Source organism: Trichechus manatus, unplaced genomic scaffold (assembly GCF_000243295.1).
Source record: "Trichechus manatus latirostris isolate Lorelei unplaced genomic scaffold, TriManLat1.0 scaffold00005, whole genome shotgun sequence".
Taxonomy (NCBI): domain Eukaryota; kingdom Metazoa; phylum Chordata; class Mammalia; order Sirenia; family Trichechidae; genus Trichechus; species Trichechus manatus.
The window spans coordinates 1,171,443-1,191,704 of record NW_004443941.1 but is presented as its reverse complement, the minus strand read 5'-3'; the positions used below and the strand labels follow the sequence as shown (position 1 = coordinate 1,191,704).

The window sequence follows — 20,262 nt, the reverse complement described above, 5'->3', positions numbered from 1 at the left end:
GATTTGGTGATTTCCTCTTCAGAGTTCTCTTTGTTGGTGTAAAGGAATCCAACTGATTTTTGTATGTTTATCTTGTATCCTGATACTTTGCTGAAATCTTCTATTAGTTCCATTAGTTTTCTTGTGGATTGTTTGGGGTTTTCTGTGACGGTTGAGATCATTTCTAACTGAAATCTAAATAGCTCATATAGTGATTTATATTTTCAATAATGACAAACTAATTCAGACCAATCCTCCCATCAAAAGACAATGAAAAAAAATAGATGGAATATAAAGGTCATCATATTAAAAGCATCAAAGGGCTAATGAGATAGTAAGGAATTAGTGTTAAGATACAGGAGATAATGGGAACCCATAGAAGTGAACTGGCACTAAAGGCCATCTTTGTTCTGGGGGCGATTACCAATCTGGACGAGGTGGCTAGGAGGCTGAGCTGAGCTTTTGGTGCTGTATCAGGATTTGTGAAAAGGTCTGCTAAGAATGGAAACATTAATGAATAACATCCCACCCATACACTTAGAGTATGGATCCCAAAGAGAATAAGAGTAAACCAAAAGCACACTAGCCCTTGCCTAGATAGCAGCCTAGCTTTGATTCATTTGGGTGGCCCAGAAAATCTCAGGCTGTTAATTTGGATTAAGGTAATCTTGAACTGCCACTGTCCCAAGACACCTGAAAAAGGCAGTAAAAGTCTTCTCTGGAGAGAGAGAACATTATTCTAGGCCTCAGCTTATTTCTACAAATAGTTTTTCTAACAAAATATTCAGCATGCAAGGATAACTTGGCGTAGATGGAAGCAAGTTTCATGAATGAGAACAGCAGAAACTTAGACAACAGAAAGAGACAGCAGGAACTACAGATATTGAAATTATTGACATGAGCTGTAGAAAAAATAGGATTACTACTTTATATTAATAAAAACCAAGCTTGGAAATTTTTTAGCAGGGAATTATAAACTAAAAAAATGACAAAGAGTGTTTAAACAAAAACAAAGATGCTAGAACTGAAAAATTCAAATTTAAACTTAGAGACAAATTCAGTAGCATATTACACAGCTGAAGAAGGAATTAGTGAACTGAAAGGTAAGTCAGAAGAAACTGTCCAGAATGAAGCGCAAAATGGTGAGAAATTCAAAAGAGAATAAGAGACCTAGAGAGTACAGTGAGAAGATATAATACATATTGAATTCTCAATAGGAGAAGAGAAAGAGAATGGAGCAGAGGCAGAATTTGAAGAGATAATGACAGATTTTCAAAACTTCTGGAAGATGTTAACTTATGTATTCAAGAATTCCAGTGATTCCCAGTAAGATAATAAGAAATCCATACCTACACGTGTCATAGTAAAACTGAAGAAAACCCAAAGCAAAACATTGTAAAAGCAGCCAGTAGAAAAAAGTATGGAACCCCTTCAGAACATCAATAATGACAGAATTCACTTCTCAGCAGTAACAGTGGAAGTCAGCGTACAGTCCACAAGTTCTTCAGTGCACTGAGAGAAATAATTAACAATCTAGAAATCAATGCCTTTGCTTAAATATTCTTTAAAGGCAAAATAAAGACATGTTTAGACAAAAATTGAGGGAATTTGTAACCAGCAAACTGCTTTAAAAGAAATAATAAAGGATGTTCTTGACATGCAAGAAGGAATGGAGACCAAAGAAAGAAATTCATATATTGGTAAATCTAAATGAACATTGACCATATTAAAACAATGATGGTAATGTTTTGTGGATATGTACATACATATGTGTATGTGTAATAAATGTATAATTGTCAATTGTATTAATTCAAAAAATTAAAAATAGTTGATATATACTCTACAATTGAAAGTATAAATTTAAAATCCAGCAACAATAGCTTATAAGTCGGGGTGGTAAAATGGAGTTTAAAAGGTCTTGTGTTATCTGGGAGGAGGGTATCAACATTAGACTTTGGTAAGTCAAAAATACAGGTTATGATGGATGAAACTGGAGGACATTATGCTGAGTGAAATAAGTCAATCACAAAAGGACAAATATTGTATGAGACCTCTATTGTAAAAACCCATGAAATAGTTCACACACAAAATGTAACAATCTTTGGTGGTTACCAGGGATGGGAGGGGTGGGGGGGGAATACTAAATAGGCAATAGATAAGTGGTATCTTGGGTGAAGGGTGAGACAGTACACAATACAGGGAAACTAGCACAACCTGTACAAGGAAAGGTCATGGAAGCCGCATAGACACATCCAAACTCCCCGAGGGACTGAATTGCTGGGCGGAGGGCTGTGGGGACCATGGTCTCGGGGAACATCTAGCTCAACTGGCATGACACAGCTTATAAAGACAATGCTCTACATTCTACATTGGTGAGTAGTGTCTAGGGTCTTAAAAGCCTGTGAGCGGCCATCTAAGATACTCCACTGGTCTCATCCCTTCGGGAGCAAGGGAGGATGAAGAGAACAGGATACAAGGAAAAGATTAGTCCGAAGGACTAATGGTCCACAGCTACTGAGGCCTCCACCGGACTGAGTCCAGTACAGATAGATGGTGCCCGGCTACCACCACTGACTGCTCTGACCAGGATCACAACAGAGGGTTCTGGACAGAGCTGGAGAAGGATGGAGAGCATAATTCTAACTCACAAAAAAAAGACCAGATTTACTGGCCTAAAGGAGACTGGAGAAACCCCGAGAGTATGGCCCCCAGACACCCTTTCAGCTCAGTGGTGAAGTTACCTCCGAGGTTCACTGTTCAGCCTGGGAGTGGACAGCCCTGTAAAACCAAATGAGACTAACGAGGTACAGGAGTCCAGTGACAACGGCCAGAAAGCAGAAGGGGACAAGGAAGCTGGTGATAGGGAACCCAAGGTTGAGTAAGGATATTGTTGATGTGTTGTGAGATTGTTAACCGTTGTCATAGGGCAACATGTGTAGTAACTGTTAAATGAGAAACTATTTTGTTCTGTAAGCCTTCATCTTAAGTGAGAATAACAGCACAATTGGAAGAGTGTAGTCAGTGTCACTGAACTGCGTATGTAGAAATTTTTGAAACGGTGTATCTTTGGCTATGTGTATTTTCACCAAAAAAAAAAGGTTGAGACGTTAGAGGGTTAATATGTTGTGGGGTTGTTAACCAATGTCATAAAACAACATGTGTACTACTGTTTCATGAGAAACTATTTGTTCTGTAAGCCTTCACCTGAAGTACAATAAAATATTAAAAAAAAAAAAATACAGGTTATGAATTCTAGGGTAACCACTAAAAGGCTAAAAGAATGTATAACTTCTAACTTAAAGTATGTGAAGGGGGAATGGAATGATTTTTAAAAATCCAAAAGAAGAGAGAGGAACGCTGAACAGTACCTAATCAGGTGGTAGATACAAACTCAAGTATATCCGTAGTTACGTTAAATGTAAATGGTTTAAATGTTCCGGTAAAAAGACAAAATGTGTCAGAGTGTGGTGGGGGAAGGGAAGCAAAAGCTATCTCTAAGAGATGTGTCTAAAACATACCAAAAAAATAAAACCAAACCCGTTGCCATCCAGTCAATTCCAACTCATATCTCTTAAAGAAACTGAATCAGTGAAAAAAATTTTTCACAAAGAAAACTCTTTACATCCAAATCCCTGTACCAGGAGGTTCTACCAGCTATTTAAGGAAATAATGCCAAACTTGGACAAACTCTTCCAGGAAATGAAAAACGTACATTTCCCGAATCATTTTATAAGGCTGATATAATTTGTTATGAAAACCTGACAAGAACAATATGGCAAAGGAAAATTATAGTGCACTGTCATCATGAATATGGATGTAGAATCTATAAACAAAATTCTAGCCATCTAAATCCAGCAATATATAAAAAGGGTATTTATCATGGCCAACTTGGGTTTATTTTTAGGCTGCGAGATTGCTTTAACGTTAGACAATCAGTATAATTTGCTACAATAACACATTAAAGGGAGGGTTGAACTATTAAAAATCAGTTTACAAAAATCAATTGTATTTCTGTATAACAACAGAATTAAGAAATGAAATTTATAAAAAGAAACCATTTGCAATAGCATGAAAAATACCAAGTGCTAGGAATAAATCTAAGGAGGCCTGGTGGTACAATGGTTAAGTACTTGGCTGCTAACAAAAAGGTTCGCGATTTGAACCCACCAGTCCCTCTGCAGGAGAAAAGACCTAGTGATCTGCTCCTGTAAAGGTTACAGCCTAGGAAGCCCTATGGGGCAGTTCTTTTCTGTCATATAGGATCGCTGTGAGTCAAATCGACTTGACAGCCCACAGCAACAGGAATAAATCTAACGATATGTGCAAGAACTCTACAAAGAAAACAAAAAACATCACTGCAAGAAAATAAAGATGACTAAAAACATAATAGTGTTGTTCCACGTTGGTAGATTGGAAAACTTAATACCGTAAAACGTGAATATTTGTCACACTGATCTACATTAAAAAAAAACAAAAAACAAAACCAAACCTGTTGCCATCAAGTCGATTCCAACTCATAGCAGCCCTACAGGACAGAGTAGAACTGCTCAATAGGGTTTCCAAAGAGCACCTGGTGGATTCGAACTGCCTACCTTTTGGTTAGTTGCCATAGCTCTTAACCACTGTGCCACCAGCGTTTCCACTGATCTATGTAGATCAATGCGATCTCAATAAAAATCTCAGTAGATTTTTATTAGGAACTTTTCTAAGCTGGTTCTAAGATTTACATGGAAATGCAGAGGACCAAGAAAAGCCAAAATACTCTCAAAGATGGCAAAGGCGGAAGGACTTTTACTAGCTACCGAGATTTATTACAAAGCTATGGTAATTTAGACAGGTGATCCTGGCAAAGAGACAAGCGGACACTAGAAGTGAATGGAATACAGGTGGTCCCTGACTTATGACATACAGACTTGAGTTACTACAAACCGCACTTACAACAGTGTTTTTAGGGGTTTTTTTGTACATCTTATCGTTAGTAATACATACTACGTACAGGGTTGCAGCATGTAATTTGCTGTTGCTATCATTCTCAGATATCCATTCACAGATGTTCGAAGATAGGATTTATAAAGCTACTGATCATAGAAGGCAGTAATAATAAAAACTAAAAAAAAAGACATTCAGCCTATGTCAGAACCGACTTAAGGTTGTCGGAAGTCAAGGACTGCCTGTGTAGAAATAGAGCCACACGTATGTGGACACGTGACTGACAGAGGTGGCACTGCAGAGCCCTGGGCAAAGGGTAGCCTTTCCAGTGAGAGGTACCGGGACGTTTGGGTATCCAGATGGGAAAAAAATAGAATTGGACGTCTATCCCATACTATTCACAAAAAAAGGAATATATGTGAAAAGGAAACTAATAAAGGTATTAAAAGATAATACCATAAAGGAAGAGATTGATAAATTCAGGTGCATCAATTACATTGTCCGTTGAGACCAGGAAGACAAACTTGCAGGTAGGAAGGGATATCTGCAGCGCTTACACCCATAAAAGTTCATGTTAAAAAGATTGGCAGTTCGAACCCACCCAAAAACCTCAGGAGATAGGCCTGGCCATCTGCTTCCAAAAGATCAGAGCCTTGGAAACCCTATAAAGTTCTGCTCTGCACACATGGGTCGCTATGAGTTGGAATCTACTCCACAACAACAAAGTCATTCACAATGTTGTGTAACCATACCATATTAAGACTGTGTTGTTATTAAACAAACAAACAAACCAAACCCATTGCCGTCGAATTGATTCCGACTTACAGCGGCCTACAGAACAGAGTAGAACTGCCCCATAGGGTGTCCCAGGAGCGGCTGGTGGATTTGAACTGCCAGCCATTTGGTTAGCAGCCATAGCAGGGTTTCCATATTGTTATAAGACTCCTGTAAATCAACAAGAAAAAAACAGACAACAGGCATTTCACACAAGAAAAAAATCCTGTTGTCCAGTAAACATATAAAGGAGCTCACGCTTGTTTGTAACTGAGGAAATGCAGTTCAAACCACCATGAGAAATGACTGCCCACCCACCAGAATGACTAAAATGAGAAAGTCCGCAGGTTAGCAAGGATGTGGAGTAAACGGGAGCTCTCATGCGCTGCTCATAGCAATGTATTTGACACACGTGTGCATTTGTGCGCCCAAGAAACGTGTAAAAGAATGTTTATAGCAGTATTTATATTAGTCCCAAACTGGAAACAACCCATCTATCAACAGGAGAATAAACAAATTGTGTTTATTCATACAATGGAATTCTGTGCGTTAAGGCAAATGTTACTGTTATATGCAATAACATGGGGTTGAATTATAAAAATATAATGTTTAAACAAAAGAGGCAAAACTAACAGTAGTGTTTCGGGATGCACCCTTAGGGATAAAAGTACAAAGTAAAGCAAGGAAGCGATCTCCGTAGAAATCAAGAGAGAGGTCACCTTTTGGTGAGAGGGGGCTGTTGTGATTGGGGGTGGGCACGTGGGGGCTTCTGGGGTGTTGACAGCATTCTATTTCTTAATGTGGATGGTGGTTACGATGCTATTCTTGAGTATTAACTTATGTTCATTTATGTTTCATGATCTTTTCTGTAGGAGTATTTTCACAGGAAAAAGTCATAAAAATGGTTGCTATGGCTGATAAAACAGCAAAAACATGCAGTGGTCTTTGCAGGAATGTCTCTCTAACTTAGTGTCTCTTACATGACAGGGTTGTAAAGTGAGGGACCACATGGTTGCTCTTTGTGATCGAGGTGAAGGTGGGGATTTGCTGTCCTGTCCGACCACTAGAATACTGGATGATCTCCTCAGTCACAGAGATGTCATTGTTGTGCCTTTTTCTAAAGATACAGTTAGGTGAGAAAAAACAAAACCAAACAGACCACTGTACTGCAGCTTTATTCAGTGGTTCCCACCTCAGACTCCCCTGTGCCCTAGTACTTCCCCGAATCAGTAATGTCAGTCCTCAGATAGTTTACATTACTTCAGAAAACTTCACTGAAATTGTGTGTTAACTTACAATAAGAGCAGACAAGTGTTTGCAAAACTTTAAAATGTTGGAGGTCCAAGAAGAGGAAAAACTAGTGAAGGGGTCGTTGGTGATTAAACAGGTAAAGGGGCCATTGGTGATTAAACCAGTGAAGGGTCATTGGTGATTAAACCAGTGAAGGGGTCATTGGTGATTAAACCAGTGAAGGGGTCATTGGTGATTAAACCAGTGAAGGGGTCATTGGTGATTAAACCAGTGAAGGGGTCATTGGTGATTAAACTAGTGAAGGATCACTGGTGATTAAACCAGTGAAGGGTCATTGGTGATTAAAAAGGTTGGGACCTTCAGTCCAATTTTAAGGATTTTTGTTCTTCCCCAGCTTGCTTACACCCTTCTTAAATGCTTGGTTGATAACAATTGGAAAGAAAGTTGATGGTTCAGATAATTTTTCCCTAAGTTTGAACTCCTTGAATTAAGTCATTTCTGACGTTACTTCCATCATCATAGAAGTGCAGCAGGCTGTCAGGTGGGGGTTGGAGGACCCTTTAGTAGAGGCGGTTCCCAAGGCAGTGCTCATGACAGCAGCCTTTTCACACCCGGTAAGCATGATGCTTGCCGTGTAATGGTGCTCCCCTGTTAGGGGTGTCTCTGTTAGATGCGTCACCAGATGAGTTAAGAAATGTAAGTGTTGAACTGGCATACCTTATACCCAGGAACTGTTTTTCTTTCCAAAGAGTGGTTTACAAAATATTCACAGTAAAAAAGATAAAATTTCATTTAAATTTTTAAATATATTTTTCTTTCAAGTGATTCTGGGGTTGGCCTCTGTGAGGAAAAGGGTCTAGACTGTGATGTCATACTGGAGACAAGCACACCTTGGGGCCCCAGAACCGGGGAGCTGAATGCTGTAAGTAGCTTGTTTCACACTTCTTTGTTTATGTAAACAGTTGATTGCTTTAAATGGAAATTAAGAATTTCAGCTCATCTAGCATTTACTGACTTATAACAAGGTATTATGATGAATTGATAGGACTACAGGGTAATAGGACATATTCCTTGCCCTCAAAGAATTAATAATTAACAGATTTAAATTTTGAGAAAATAGTATACCATGGTCTTCACAGTTTTTATTATGGACAAATAGTGATTTGAGGAATGCAGGTACAGGTAGTCTCCAACTTAGAGCGTATTCGAGTTACGACGAACCACACTTAGAACCATCTGGTGGTGGTTTTTTAATCTGTTCTACATACAGTGTTGCAGTGTGTGATGTGCTGATGTCATCATTCTCATGCCAACGCCCTAAAAAAATAAAGATTGGATTTATAAAGATGCTGATAATAAAAGGCAATAATAATGAAAACTGGAAAACCAATAAGCTATTCAGCTTACATCAGAGCTGACTTAGGACAGAATAGTCAGAACGGAACCCCGTCGTAAGTCAGGGACTACTTGTGGTATGACTGGGCTATTTTGTTTCCTTCTAGTTCTAGAAGCTTTTTCCTGTATGAGTTCTTATTTATTTTCATTGTAATTAGGAATGCATTTAATTTGTCGAAGACTTCAAACTGAGATAATATTTTTAAGGTGACCAGAAAGCTTTGGTTCCTTTGACCCCTGTTACGGGCCAAGGAGTCTCTGTTGGCCTGTGAACTTCTCACCTCTTTATTGGCTGGAGTATCATTTACTTGAGAAAGTGAGATCTTCCATGTAAAGTGCTTTACAAACTCCAGAGGGCTGTATGCTCGTTCAGTCATTAACATTTATTTGTGAATTATATACAAAATAGCAAATTGAGTTTCTTAAATATCCATGTATGATCTGGTTCCTTAATTTATAATAAATTATAAACATCAAAAAGTTATTGAAATAGCTAAAAAAATAAATAAAATTACATTATTGCCACATGTGATTTACTTGTAATTTGGAAACGGCGCTGGAAAAATGTTGATGCTTCTTTTTTATTCTTAAACATCCACTCTCCCCTAGGCAAGGTGTATTAAAGATTCGTTTCAGCCTGAGTTTTAAATTATGTTTCAGCCTTTAAGAGAACTATGCTTGTAACACCCTCAGCCCCTCTGTAAGATCCATATGAAATAATAAGGCACGAGAATCTGGGCGGATGCAGATTTATTCATCTCTTATTCCTCTGTCTTTTTTAGTTTTTGTCACTAAAACACTGGACCCTACAACTGGTAAGTGAGCAGTTATGTTCATCTTCTGTGGATCTCTTTGTCCCTAGATTAAAGTTTAATGTAATTGAATCTTGTCAGTATCTTATTTTACAAATTTTAGCTAATTGTGTGTCTTTCTTTCCAGCCTGTACAATTTTTCACTTACTAACCATGCCATTCAATTAAGACAGACACATACTCCACTATCTGCCTGTATAATCCTTATGCGTGGCTAAGAGACTCTTTAAAAATCCCTTGTAAGTCGCATTTAGGACATTGAACAAAGCAACAAGTCTATTAAATTCCAGTTATTGGTCAGTTTGTTTACCTGTTTGCCGTTACTCTGCCGTCTGCCACCAACACTCGAGAGGGAGAACGGAGTGGGCATTCGGGTCATGATGACGGGCAGAAGGGAGGGTAGATAGATGCGGGAAGTGATCCAGGGCCCTTCGCCCACACAATGTGCACATGTGCTCGCCTAGGACTCCTTTAGTATTGGAGGTTATTGTGTTACAATTAGTACCAAGGGGCATACGTTCCCTTGAGTGATACAGAGCTACATTTCAGCAAATACTGAGTCACTGTTACGTGCCTAGCACTGTGCTAGGTTCTGGGAAGGAAATAAAAATATTTGATGTGATGTGATTCTGTCCTAAATGTAGAAATTCTTTCGTCCATTTCCTGGATGTTGTGCAGGGACAGTGGTCATTTTATCAGCTCGTGTTTGTTTCATTTGTCCAAAATGAATTTAGATAAATGTGTCTGAAAGAATTCATTAGATGTGAGACAATATGGCATTTGTGATAGTTTGGTTTTTGTGTTCTTTCAAATTCAGAAACAGCAGTCACTATTTTCAGAAGAAGAAGAATACACCACTGGATCTGAGGTCACTGAAGATGAAGTTGGAGATGAAGAAGAAATATCCAGGAAACAAAGTATTGGTTTCTAAATTAAAATTTTTAACATTTTATTGTTGTTTAGGTGAAAGTTTACAGAACAAATTAGCTTCCCATTCAACAATTTATATGCAGCTTGTTTTGTGATATTGGATGCAAACCCCTGAATATGTCAGCACTCTACCCTCTTCCTCCCTGGGTTCTCTGTGTCCATTTGTCCAACTTTCCTGCCCCTACCGTCCTTCTGAAACTTGCTTTTGGGCAAATGCTGCCCGTTAGGTCTTGTATAGTTGATTATTCTGAGGTATACGTTCCTCACTGGTGTTACTCATTTTATGGGACTGTCTATTATATGGCTATAATATGAACTTTGGGAGTGATTTCAGTTCCAAGTTTGAAGGGTGTCTAAGGGCCATAGTCTCAGGAGTTCCACCAGTCTCTATCACACCAGTAAGTCTGGTCTTTTATGAGTTTGAATTTTGTTCTACATTTCTGTCCATGACACAGCCCTGGTGGCACAGTGGTTAAGAGCTCAGCTGCTAACCAAAAAGTTGGCAGTTCAAATCCAGCAGGCACTCCTTGGAAACACTATAGGGCAGTTCTGCTCTGTCCTATAGGGTCACTATGAGTCGGAATCAACTCGATGGCAGTGGGTTTGGGTTGTTTTTTTTTTTTAGTTTAGCCAGCCCCCAGTTCTGTTGTCCGACACCTCAAGCCGGTAAGGGTTCTATTGTCTGCAGCTCGAAGTTGTCAGTAAAAGCATTTAGTCAAAGGTGCAAGAAACTCCCAAATCTCACCAGAGTAGTTTTGTTTTGCAAGTTAGACACCCCACCCTGGGTTCTGCCTGCCTTTTCGCTGGGCTTCCTAGGGCCTCCCATGCCCTTGCATAGTTTAACACTCAGCTAGGAGTCGGGCAGAGTTGATATTCCAATTTTAGATCTCAGATCTTCTGCAGCTTCTTTGCTTCCAAAATTTCCCCTTTGAATTTCCAGCTTTCCCTCTGGAGCTAGTGAGCTGCTGTTTTCCTCCCTGAGCTGGGGAGGTTGGGAAGTGCCCTCAGGCAAGAAAGCCAAAACGCAGTTCTTAACTTCGTGCATCTTTCAGGTGTAAATTCAAATTACTGCCTGCTTTTTATCATTTGCCAGAACCTTCAGTTGTTTATTACAGTTGTTGATAGTATTTCGCTTCTGTTTTTATAGTTATCTTTGGAAAGCATTGCCTGAACTCTTCACCTGTCATGACCTGATGTCCCTCCCTGTCATGTCTTTTAGCCATTTTATCACACTTGGTAATCTCCCCATTTAACAAAGAGACACAGGTCAGAGGGTTTGCCAGAAGGTAACTGTAATTACCTAGATGGTTAATATTGTTTTGCTTTTATTATAGCATCTTCAAGGTTGTCTTCTGTGTAGCACGTTATACTGGTTTTCCATGAATAGCAGTGATATCAAGTTTCCTTTTAAATGATATAGCAAAAATTGTGAAGATGGTATATTAGCAATTGATGTTTGAAAAAATAGCGATCCAATATTTTAACCTTATCCTTATATGCTGCTTTTAGAAAAATGCTTTTTTCCCTCCTCCTTTTCTGCCTCTCTTCTTTCCCCAGTAAACTCTCAGCCAGAACAGATTCAGAATATTGACTCTAAGAATGCCCTAGACAAGAATACAACTTACGCAGATCGACTTCCTTGCAAGATCGTTCCTGTCCTACCTCCAGTAATACCCTCCCAGCCCCCTGCTCCTGCCTGAGCAAATGACTTCATTAAAACGTTCTGTGAATTTTTCTCTCTTCTCCTCTATTCTACATTTTGGTGTCGTTTTATATATAACATTTGGAGTTAGAATATGACTCCACTGTTCAATCAGCTTCACAGAAATAAATACATATATCTATTTCCCCAACATTTTCCTGTATTTAATTTCATTGGGACTTTGAGTTCATTGCCTCAGTTTTTCCCCAAAGGTTTACACCAAGTAAAAAGAAGCAAATTGATTAAAATGAACCCCTGTAAAGCAATTTCAGTCTGACTCCTCCATATATTTACTTTTATCCAGAGGTAACTTGTCAGTTTTAAAAAACAATGGTTTTGCTGTTTGGAAGTAGCAGGTGCATTGGAGCGTCATGTGAGACTTGTGCTCATAACATTGACCTTCTGTTTTCAGGGAAAAAGGAGAAGCCAAAGAAGTTCACTAAGCCACCGAAAAAGCAGATGTCTTCACCCTGTGCCCAGAAGAAAGAAAAGGCATTGGAGAAGGTAATTCTGAACTATCTGTTATTATTCGAAAGTTCATACGGAGAAATAAGCAAGTGTAACCGGGAAAAATCCAAAAAAGAAGAGTGACAAATACTGCAGTGGAATGCTAGCAATGTAAAACTGAATGAAGAAGTTCTTTGCAGCCGAAGACATCTCTAAAATATATTGACAAGTGAAAAAAGAACGATGCAGAAAGTATGTATAGTGGCATAGGTAGGAATAAGAGGACAGTAATAACCACAGGTGATTAGAAGAGAAACCGTGGATTCCAAAACTGTGTGAAAAACTGGGGCCTTTGGAGGTGTCCGAGGGCAGAATGGGGCTGAGACAAAATCCATGCAATGACAGTGAACGGGTTGTATGTTCATCTTTGTGTTAAGTACCACAGGGGCATGAATGAATGACTTCTGAAGGACTGCCTGCCTTGGTGCCCTAGGGTCTGACAGATAAAGCTGGGTTCAGATTCTTTGGACAAGTTTCTTAACCTCTCTGAACCTGCTTTATTAATGAGATAATAGTAGCGCCTGTGCCACATGGTTGTTGTAAGGCTTGCGCGAAATAATGCATGTGATGTTCTTGTACGATGTCTTACACAAAGCCAGTGCTCAATAAAATAAACTCTTCTCGTTAACAGCAATAATAATAATCACTAAACATGTTCCACTTGGGCCTTAACGCTGTCTCCTTTTTTGCAGTCAGCTTCTAGAGATGCATCTCCTTTCATGTGAGTATCGCTCCTTAATCTACTTTGATGTCCATTCTGACAGCAGCAGAGACCCTGACTTCTGTTGGATTTTCTCAATAGTGTGAGCATGCAGAAGAATAAGTGGGATACCACAAGATCCTTGCGATTCAACCAGGATGCACAAAGAGAGGATGGTAAGTTTTAGTTTGGGTAATGTAGCAGTTGGGTATAAATAACACAGATGGGGATACCTATCATTTTATAAAGTACGCTGAATAGATTTAAAAATTCCATCTGGAATGAGATCCAGAATTAGCACATTCTGACTTAAGCATCAACCAGATTTGCATAATTAAACAATCCCAGTGGTTAACGTATTGCATTATGTGTCTGTGGTTTTGAGAACGTCTCTCAGACTGACTTTTGCCCATGACTTTCACTCTGAAAATGACTGAATATGTTTTTGGCTGATTTACAGTAATCTAAAAAGCAATACGATTATCTTTGTATTCCTCATTTTACCACTTGCTGCCTCAAATTCTTCAAAGATTCATAGATGTATGTGTCTATAAAATAACGTTACAAGATATTTTCACAAACCCTTGGTGATTTCAGTCTTCTTCAACAAGTAAAGGTTGTAAGTCATCATAAAAAGTAAGGATTACTATTTTTTTACCTTCAGATCAGCGGCGGATGTCTGAAATCACAGGGCACCTAATAAAAATGAGATTGGGTGATCTGGACCGAGTCAAGTCAAAGGAAGCAAAAGAAGTAAGAGTTGTGTACTGGTATTTCTTGCTTAGAGATGTCTTCCTACTTCAATTTTTAGCACAAGAGAGTAGAAAGATGTTTTAGGCAGAATTTTAAGAGTAATTTTAAAATGTTTTAATATTCTGTAGCAGTTTAACCAGGTTTTTCACATCAGAGTTTTCCGCCTTATTATCCATGGTCCATAGACCCTTTGTAACATACAGAATAAAGTGCATCATTGCTGAAAGTGTAATGGCGTACAAGAGTAGGTTACCTGTGCATTGTGGAGCAGACTGGCTATCCAAAGGGCTGACTTTATGGAAGTTGCTGCTTTTGATCAACTCTGCATGTGACGCTTACGTGTTGTCTCTCTTGTCAGTTGTTCTTTCTGAAAATGATGAGTAGAAATACTGTATTCTTGCTAGAATTACATATTAGTAATAACATTACGTATTAGCATTAGTATTGGTATTATGTATTTGCAACACCTTTTGTTCCTCAGTCTTTTATTTAAAAATTTACTCCCCCTAGAAGAGTTTTAAACAAAAACATAGGAGAAAACCTTTGTGGCCTTGGATTAGGGAAGTATTTCCTAGGTACGACACCAGAAACGTAATCCATAAAAGAAAATATTTGACAAATTGAACTTTTTCAAATTTAAAAGTTCTTTTGTTTGAAAGACACTGTTAAAAGAATAAAAAATCAAGCCATAAACTGAGAAAATATAGGTAAAACACTTATCTAATAAAGAATTTATATCCAGAATATATTAAGAACTCTCAAAATTCTAGTAAACAACCCAGTTTAAAAAATACATAAAAGATTAATCAGACACTTCATCAGAGAAATACACAGATGACAAGTACGCACAGGAAAAGATGCAAAATTATAACTGTTCAGGGAAATGTAAATGAAAGCCACAATGAGATCCCACTTACACACCAGCTAAAACAGCTAAAGTTGAAAAAACAGAGCAGACGTCACCGAGTGCTGCTGAGGCTGTGGAGCAGCTGGAACTCTCAGACGGAGCTGGTAGGAACGCAGAATGGCCGCTTCAGAAGACAGTTGGGCAGTTTCTTAGAAGGTTCAACACAGTCACCATACAAACAGCACACAGTGTTTATAGTGGGTTTACTGACAGTCACCATAAACTAGAAACAACACAAATGTCCTTTACCTGGTAAACGGATAAACAGACTGTGGCGTGTATAAAAAAGAAGAAATTGCTGATACATGCGACAGCATGAGAAAATCTCCTGCGTGTTATTCTAAGTAAAAGAAGCCAGTTTCCAAAGGCTACGTAATGTGTGACTCCATTTATATCACGTTCTGGAAAGTACAGAGCAGATCAGTCGTTGTCAAGGATTGGCAGGGCGGGGATGAGTTGAATTAGAAAGGTCGTAAGGGGACTGTTCTGTGCCTTCATTGGGACAGTACTTGTACAGCTGTATGCATCTGTCAGAACTCAAAACTAAGTTGAGAAGGGTGCGTTTTACTGTGTGTAAATTATACCTCAGTACGCTTGAATACAAAAAATAATAAAATTACTTCTGAGTTTAAAGAGTAATGCCATTTTAATAAGCAGAGTTTCTGTTGATGCCGTCAGGTCCTAACAGTGTTGTTCCTTTAATCTGCAGTTTGCAGGGGGTATTTATTCCAGGCTCGAAGCGCAGGTCAAGGCCTCGGTGCCAGTCAGTGCACGGCAGAGCAGCACAGAGAAGAACACGAGGTAAATCAGCGTAAATGAGCTAAAACGCCACTGGCTGTGTGAGTGGTTTTTTTCTTAGGTTAAATCATATGAGCACTGGAAGCACATCATTCGGTCTTTTGTTTCAAGGATTTAATCATCAAAGTATTAATCAGAGCCTGTGATTAATTATCTTGAGCTTTGATAGGCTTCTGACCAAATATTTCAGTGTAAGACCTATGCTTATATTAAAAACAAAACCTGTGTTTACCTGAGTCTAACTAAACCTTCATTTACCTGAGTTTAACTAAAAAGCCTTGAGCACAAAATTTAATGAAAGTACAGTGTTTTTTATTTACGTTTTCTGTTTATTGAACTCAGCTGTGCTCTTAGCCAACTGCTGGTAAAATGTAAGCTGTAGTGCTACTGTGAGTTAGCATTTTTGTACTGTTTGTTGATGATATATTATTATTTTACATAAATCACTGAAGCCTTTCCCATTCTTTGTTTTATTATTTTATTTCTCCTAATAAAATCTGTTAGGTCCTGTGTCATTTTATTTCACAAATTTTCTGTTAGGATTAATGGCTGTTGAGATTTGAGCATTAATGCTTCAAATCCATATGCCTTATCAGCAATTTTGAAATTCAGAAAGCAGAGGTTTTTTTCACAGATTTGTGGCATTCAAACTTCAGCTGAGCTGGTATGATGCTGTTTATAGTTTTTATGATCTCACCTAATGTAAATTTTCATTTGTTTCACTGAAGAAATACTGTGTTTGATTATGGGATGCTGCTCCAGATCCATAAATCATAGTACATGTGCCATAATGTCTCTCAGAAGTCTAAAAATATCTGAATTCCAAAATATATCTCACTCCAAGTGTTTTAGAAAATGGATTATAGAGCTGTGTGAAGTTTCACTTAACTTTGATACTGTTGAGCAGACGTAATACAAAGCAATAGCAACTTTCTGTTGTTTTAGGAGCGACTCTGACCTTCTTTTCTGTTTAAAAAAATGTAGGTCTAGAAGTCGTTTTGGTCAAGGGCGTCCTGCATAGAGCACCTTATGATGTAACTAAAAAGATAGACTCCTGGACATCTGAAATTGCTCGCTTCTGGAAGATCTTCAGAAGGATAACTTCTAAATATTTTAAGTTATTAGTTATTCTTGCAAGCCACATAAATCATAATGCTAAGAGAGATACATAGTTAGGTCTTACGAAAATCTAATTGTAAATATAAAACTTTTTAAATCTAATTTTCTTTTTAGTATGATACTAGGCAATGTAGAAAACAATTATTTTTGAATTTGCATACTTAAGACTCCTAATATTTGTTATCCTTGATTTATTTCTTTGAAAGAGAAGAAGCCTAAACTCTTAAGTAGCTAAGATTTTTTAAGACCGTAAGATGTCGGGAACGCAGCTGTAGTGTTACGGCGCATGTGCACTGACTGTAGGATGTCTCTCGGCGGTAGATCTTGGGGCAGCATTGAGAACTGCTGTTTGCTGAAATGCCCAATGACGCTGATTCTTAGTCGGCACGAACGTTAAGAAATGACGGATCTCGAGACTGCCTCACACACAGTTTGAAGGTGAGGTGTTTCCTGTCCTGGGCAGAAGGGCTCATTTTGTCAGCATTACTCCATGGAAAGCACAATGTTAACCCAACTTTCTTTTTCTTTTGGTTTTTAATGCTTATCTGTTGGTCAGTTCAGCTGGAATTATTGATTATTACTTCCTTCCTCTGTGAAGCTAGTATCATTCGGAATTTCTTAAAATAACTGTTGTTAGTTTTAGGAAGGTAAATCATTTCAGTTGTCTGAGACACCAGCGTACAGTTCTCAGGGCTCTGAAGCCCAACCATATTTCTGTAGCCATTCAGGTAGCCCCCTAAAAGTTATAATTGTAATTACTTTGGAGATACTAGGAGAGATTCCCAAATACATTCGATGGGTGAAAATTTACATATGTTCAAGAAAAATCACAATAAAGTTGTGTTCTATAGATCATGTTTTAATTTTTCTAACCAGGCAGAAAGCTTGCTCAGGGAAAATTTATTCCAAACCATAGCATATGATAAACTATGTGTTTGGAAATTACTTATGTGTAGGTCTCTGAAAAATTGTAAGATGCATTGTTTTTATTTTTAGTCTTCATTTGCCTTCTAATTGAAATTCTCCAAATTATTTAAATTCAAGAACAAACTATGATAAAGTGTGACAGAATGGCAATTTCTATTGAAATGTTGAAGTGTTACACTCAATTTAAACCTACAGAAATCACTATTTTAAGTGAGTGTTTTTAGTTAATGAAGCTAGATATTATTTGATGTTTTATGTATGGATTTGCCAAGGTCTTTGAACTTCTGTTTGGAAATTTTGTTCTAGTTCATATGTTTTTCAATTGTTTGATGCTTTTGCAATAGATTATAACATTTTTATTTTCAAAAAATGTTTTGTAGTACATTGTGTGTAAGCCGTGTTAAAGAGCAAAGTCTTATTATAGTTTACTATATTCTCTGATAAACGCTTCTGGATTTATATTAAACAGTGCTGTGACAGTCACAACTAAAAGATGAAAATATGCGCTTTTGGTTTTTTAACTGATGGTGAAAAGACAAACTGCTTCTCCCCTGGGGTAATTGTACCACCGGATTGATTTCTTACAAACTAGAGTTTGTTAGAATTTGATTCTCTTCAGAATGTGCTCTTTATCGTGTTAATGTCTATCTGTTCTACCTAGCACAGATACCACCACCATTTTAAACCGTTAATATTTTGTTTGCCATATACTTTGAGGTTTTACCTTATGTTAATTCTGAATTCACATCTCTTGAATTGAAATAAATGTTAATGACAACGGTTGTTTGAAGTTCCTTGACCTGAATTATTCCATCTTCTCAGAAGAAAATCTAGATGTGCTCTAGGTGACAGGTTTTTCATGGGAAGTTAGTTCTATTACAAGGTGAACTTTTTTTAAATTTTAAGATTGTTTTAAATCATGTTATCCTGGTAATGAGTCCTTGAGTGTTGTGAACAGTGAACACCCTTTGCTGCTGCTAACCAAAAGGTTAGAGGTTCGAGTCCACCCAGAGGTACCTCAGAAGAAGGACCTGGTGATCTACTTCAGAAAAATGAGCCAATGGAAACCCTACGGAGGACATTTCTGTTCTGACACACATGGCGTCTCATGAGTCAGAATGGCAGCTGGTCTTTAAATTTTCAGTCACTATACCTTAGAGGATTTGATTTGATTGAGATTAGTAAGGGAGAAGGGTCTGAGAGATGAGGTAACTGAGTGTCTGGAAAGGAGTAAAGATTGAGGTAGGGCTGGGAAAGTGAGGGCATCCTGTAGGCGACACACTTTAGATTCAAAAGATACAAATAGATTGAAAATACAAGGATGGAAGAAGATACCATGCAAACAGTAACCATAAGAAAACTAAAGCGGGTATACTAATAGACAAAATAGACTTTAAAACAAAAAAAGTTACTAGAAATAGAAACATAATGATTAAAAGTGTCAGTCCATAGCAATTATATATGCACCTAACAACAGAGCCCCAAAATTCACGAGGCAAAAACTGACAGAAATGGGGGGAGAAATAGATAATTCAACAGTAATGGTTGGAGACTTAAGTACCTCATTTTAAATAAAACAGTGAGAAGACAATGAAACAGAAGGCTTGAACAAGACTACAAACCAGCTAGACCTAATAGAGGGCACTCCACTCAACAGCAGCAGAATATACATTCTTCTTAAGTGCACATGGCACATTCTCCAGTACAGATATGTGCTGGGCTATAAAACAAGCCGCAGTAAATTTCAAAGAGTTGAGTAATACAAAGTATATTCTTCAACCACAGCGGAATGAAATGAGAAATCAGTAAGAGAAAGGTGATTTCTTGTGTCCATTCAACCAGCTCCTGACCCTCCCTGCCTTCTCATCTCACCTCTGGACAGGAACTGCCCATTTAGTCTCATGTATCTACTTGAGGTAAGAAACACTTTCGTCATGAGTATCATTTATGTCCCATAGTCCAGTCTAATCTTTGTCTGAAGAGTTGGCCTCAGGAATGGCTTTAGTTTTGGGCTAACAGAGTCCAGGGGCCATGTCTTCTGGTGTCCCTCCAGACTCAAGTTAAACCATCAAGTCTGGTCTTTTTCCTAGAATTTGAGTTCTGCACCCCACTTTTCTCCTGCTCTGTCAGGGACTCTGTTGTGTTCCCTGTCAGGGCGGTCATTGATGGTAGCCTGGCACCATCTAGTTCTTCTGGCTGATGGAGTCTCTGGTTTATGTGGCCCTTTTGTCTTTTGGGCTAATATTTTCCTTATATCTTTGGTGTTCTTCATTCTCCTTTGCTCTAGGTGGGTTGGGGCCAATCGATGCATCTTAGATGGCTGCTTGCTAGCTTTTAAGACCCCAGATGTCACTCACCAAAGTGGGATGCAGAACATTTTCTTAATAAACTTGGTTATCCCAATTGACCTAGATGTCCCGTCAAATTTTTAAAAATTGATTTTGTAGGATTTCTTTATATCCTGGATTTGTTGTTGTTGTGTGCCGTCGAGTCAGTTCTGACTCAGTGACCTGATAGGAGAGAGTAGAACCGCCCCCATTGAGTTTCCAAGGCTGTATAGTCTTTACAGAAGCAGACTGCCACATATTTCTCCTATGGAGCAGCTGGTGGATTCGAATTGCCCGGCTTTCAGTTAGCAGCCTAGAGCTTAGCCACTTTGCCACCAGGGCTGCTTATATCCTGGATACTAGTCCTTATTGGGCATATGCATTATGAATCTCTTATTGCAGATTGTGGCAAGTCTTTCCACTCTGTTGAAGGTGCCTTTGTTCATGGAAAT

At 38.4% G+C, this 20,262-nt stretch overlaps 1 protein-coding gene across 1 annotated transcript in view; it reads left to right on the top strand.

Moving 5' to 3' along the window:
• SANBR (SANT and BTB domain regulator of CSR) overlaps nt 1-18,259 on the top strand; it is a 48,536-nt gene extending 30,277 nt beyond the window's left edge. The window contains exons 12-21 of the mRNA XM_004369437.3: nt 6,670-6,815; nt 7,756-7,855; nt 9,111-9,143; nt 9,958-10,057; nt 12,185-12,276; nt 12,972-13,000; nt 13,082-13,155; nt 13,644-13,732; nt 15,349-15,440; nt 16,422-18,259. Of these exons, the coding sequence (XP_004369494.1) occupies nt 6,670-6,815; nt 7,756-7,855; nt 9,111-9,143; nt 9,958-10,057; nt 12,185-12,276; nt 12,972-13,000; nt 13,082-13,155; nt 13,644-13,732; nt 15,349-15,440; nt 16,422-16,458 (792 nt within the window). The 3' untranslated portion in view covers nt 16,459-18,259. The remainder of the gene's footprint in view (nt 1-6,669; nt 6,816-7,755; nt 7,856-9,110; nt 9,144-9,957; nt 10,058-12,184; nt 12,277-12,971; nt 13,001-13,081; nt 13,156-13,643; nt 13,733-15,348; nt 15,441-16,421) is intronic.
• The last annotated feature ends 2,003 nt before the right edge of the window (nt 18,260-20,262 follow it).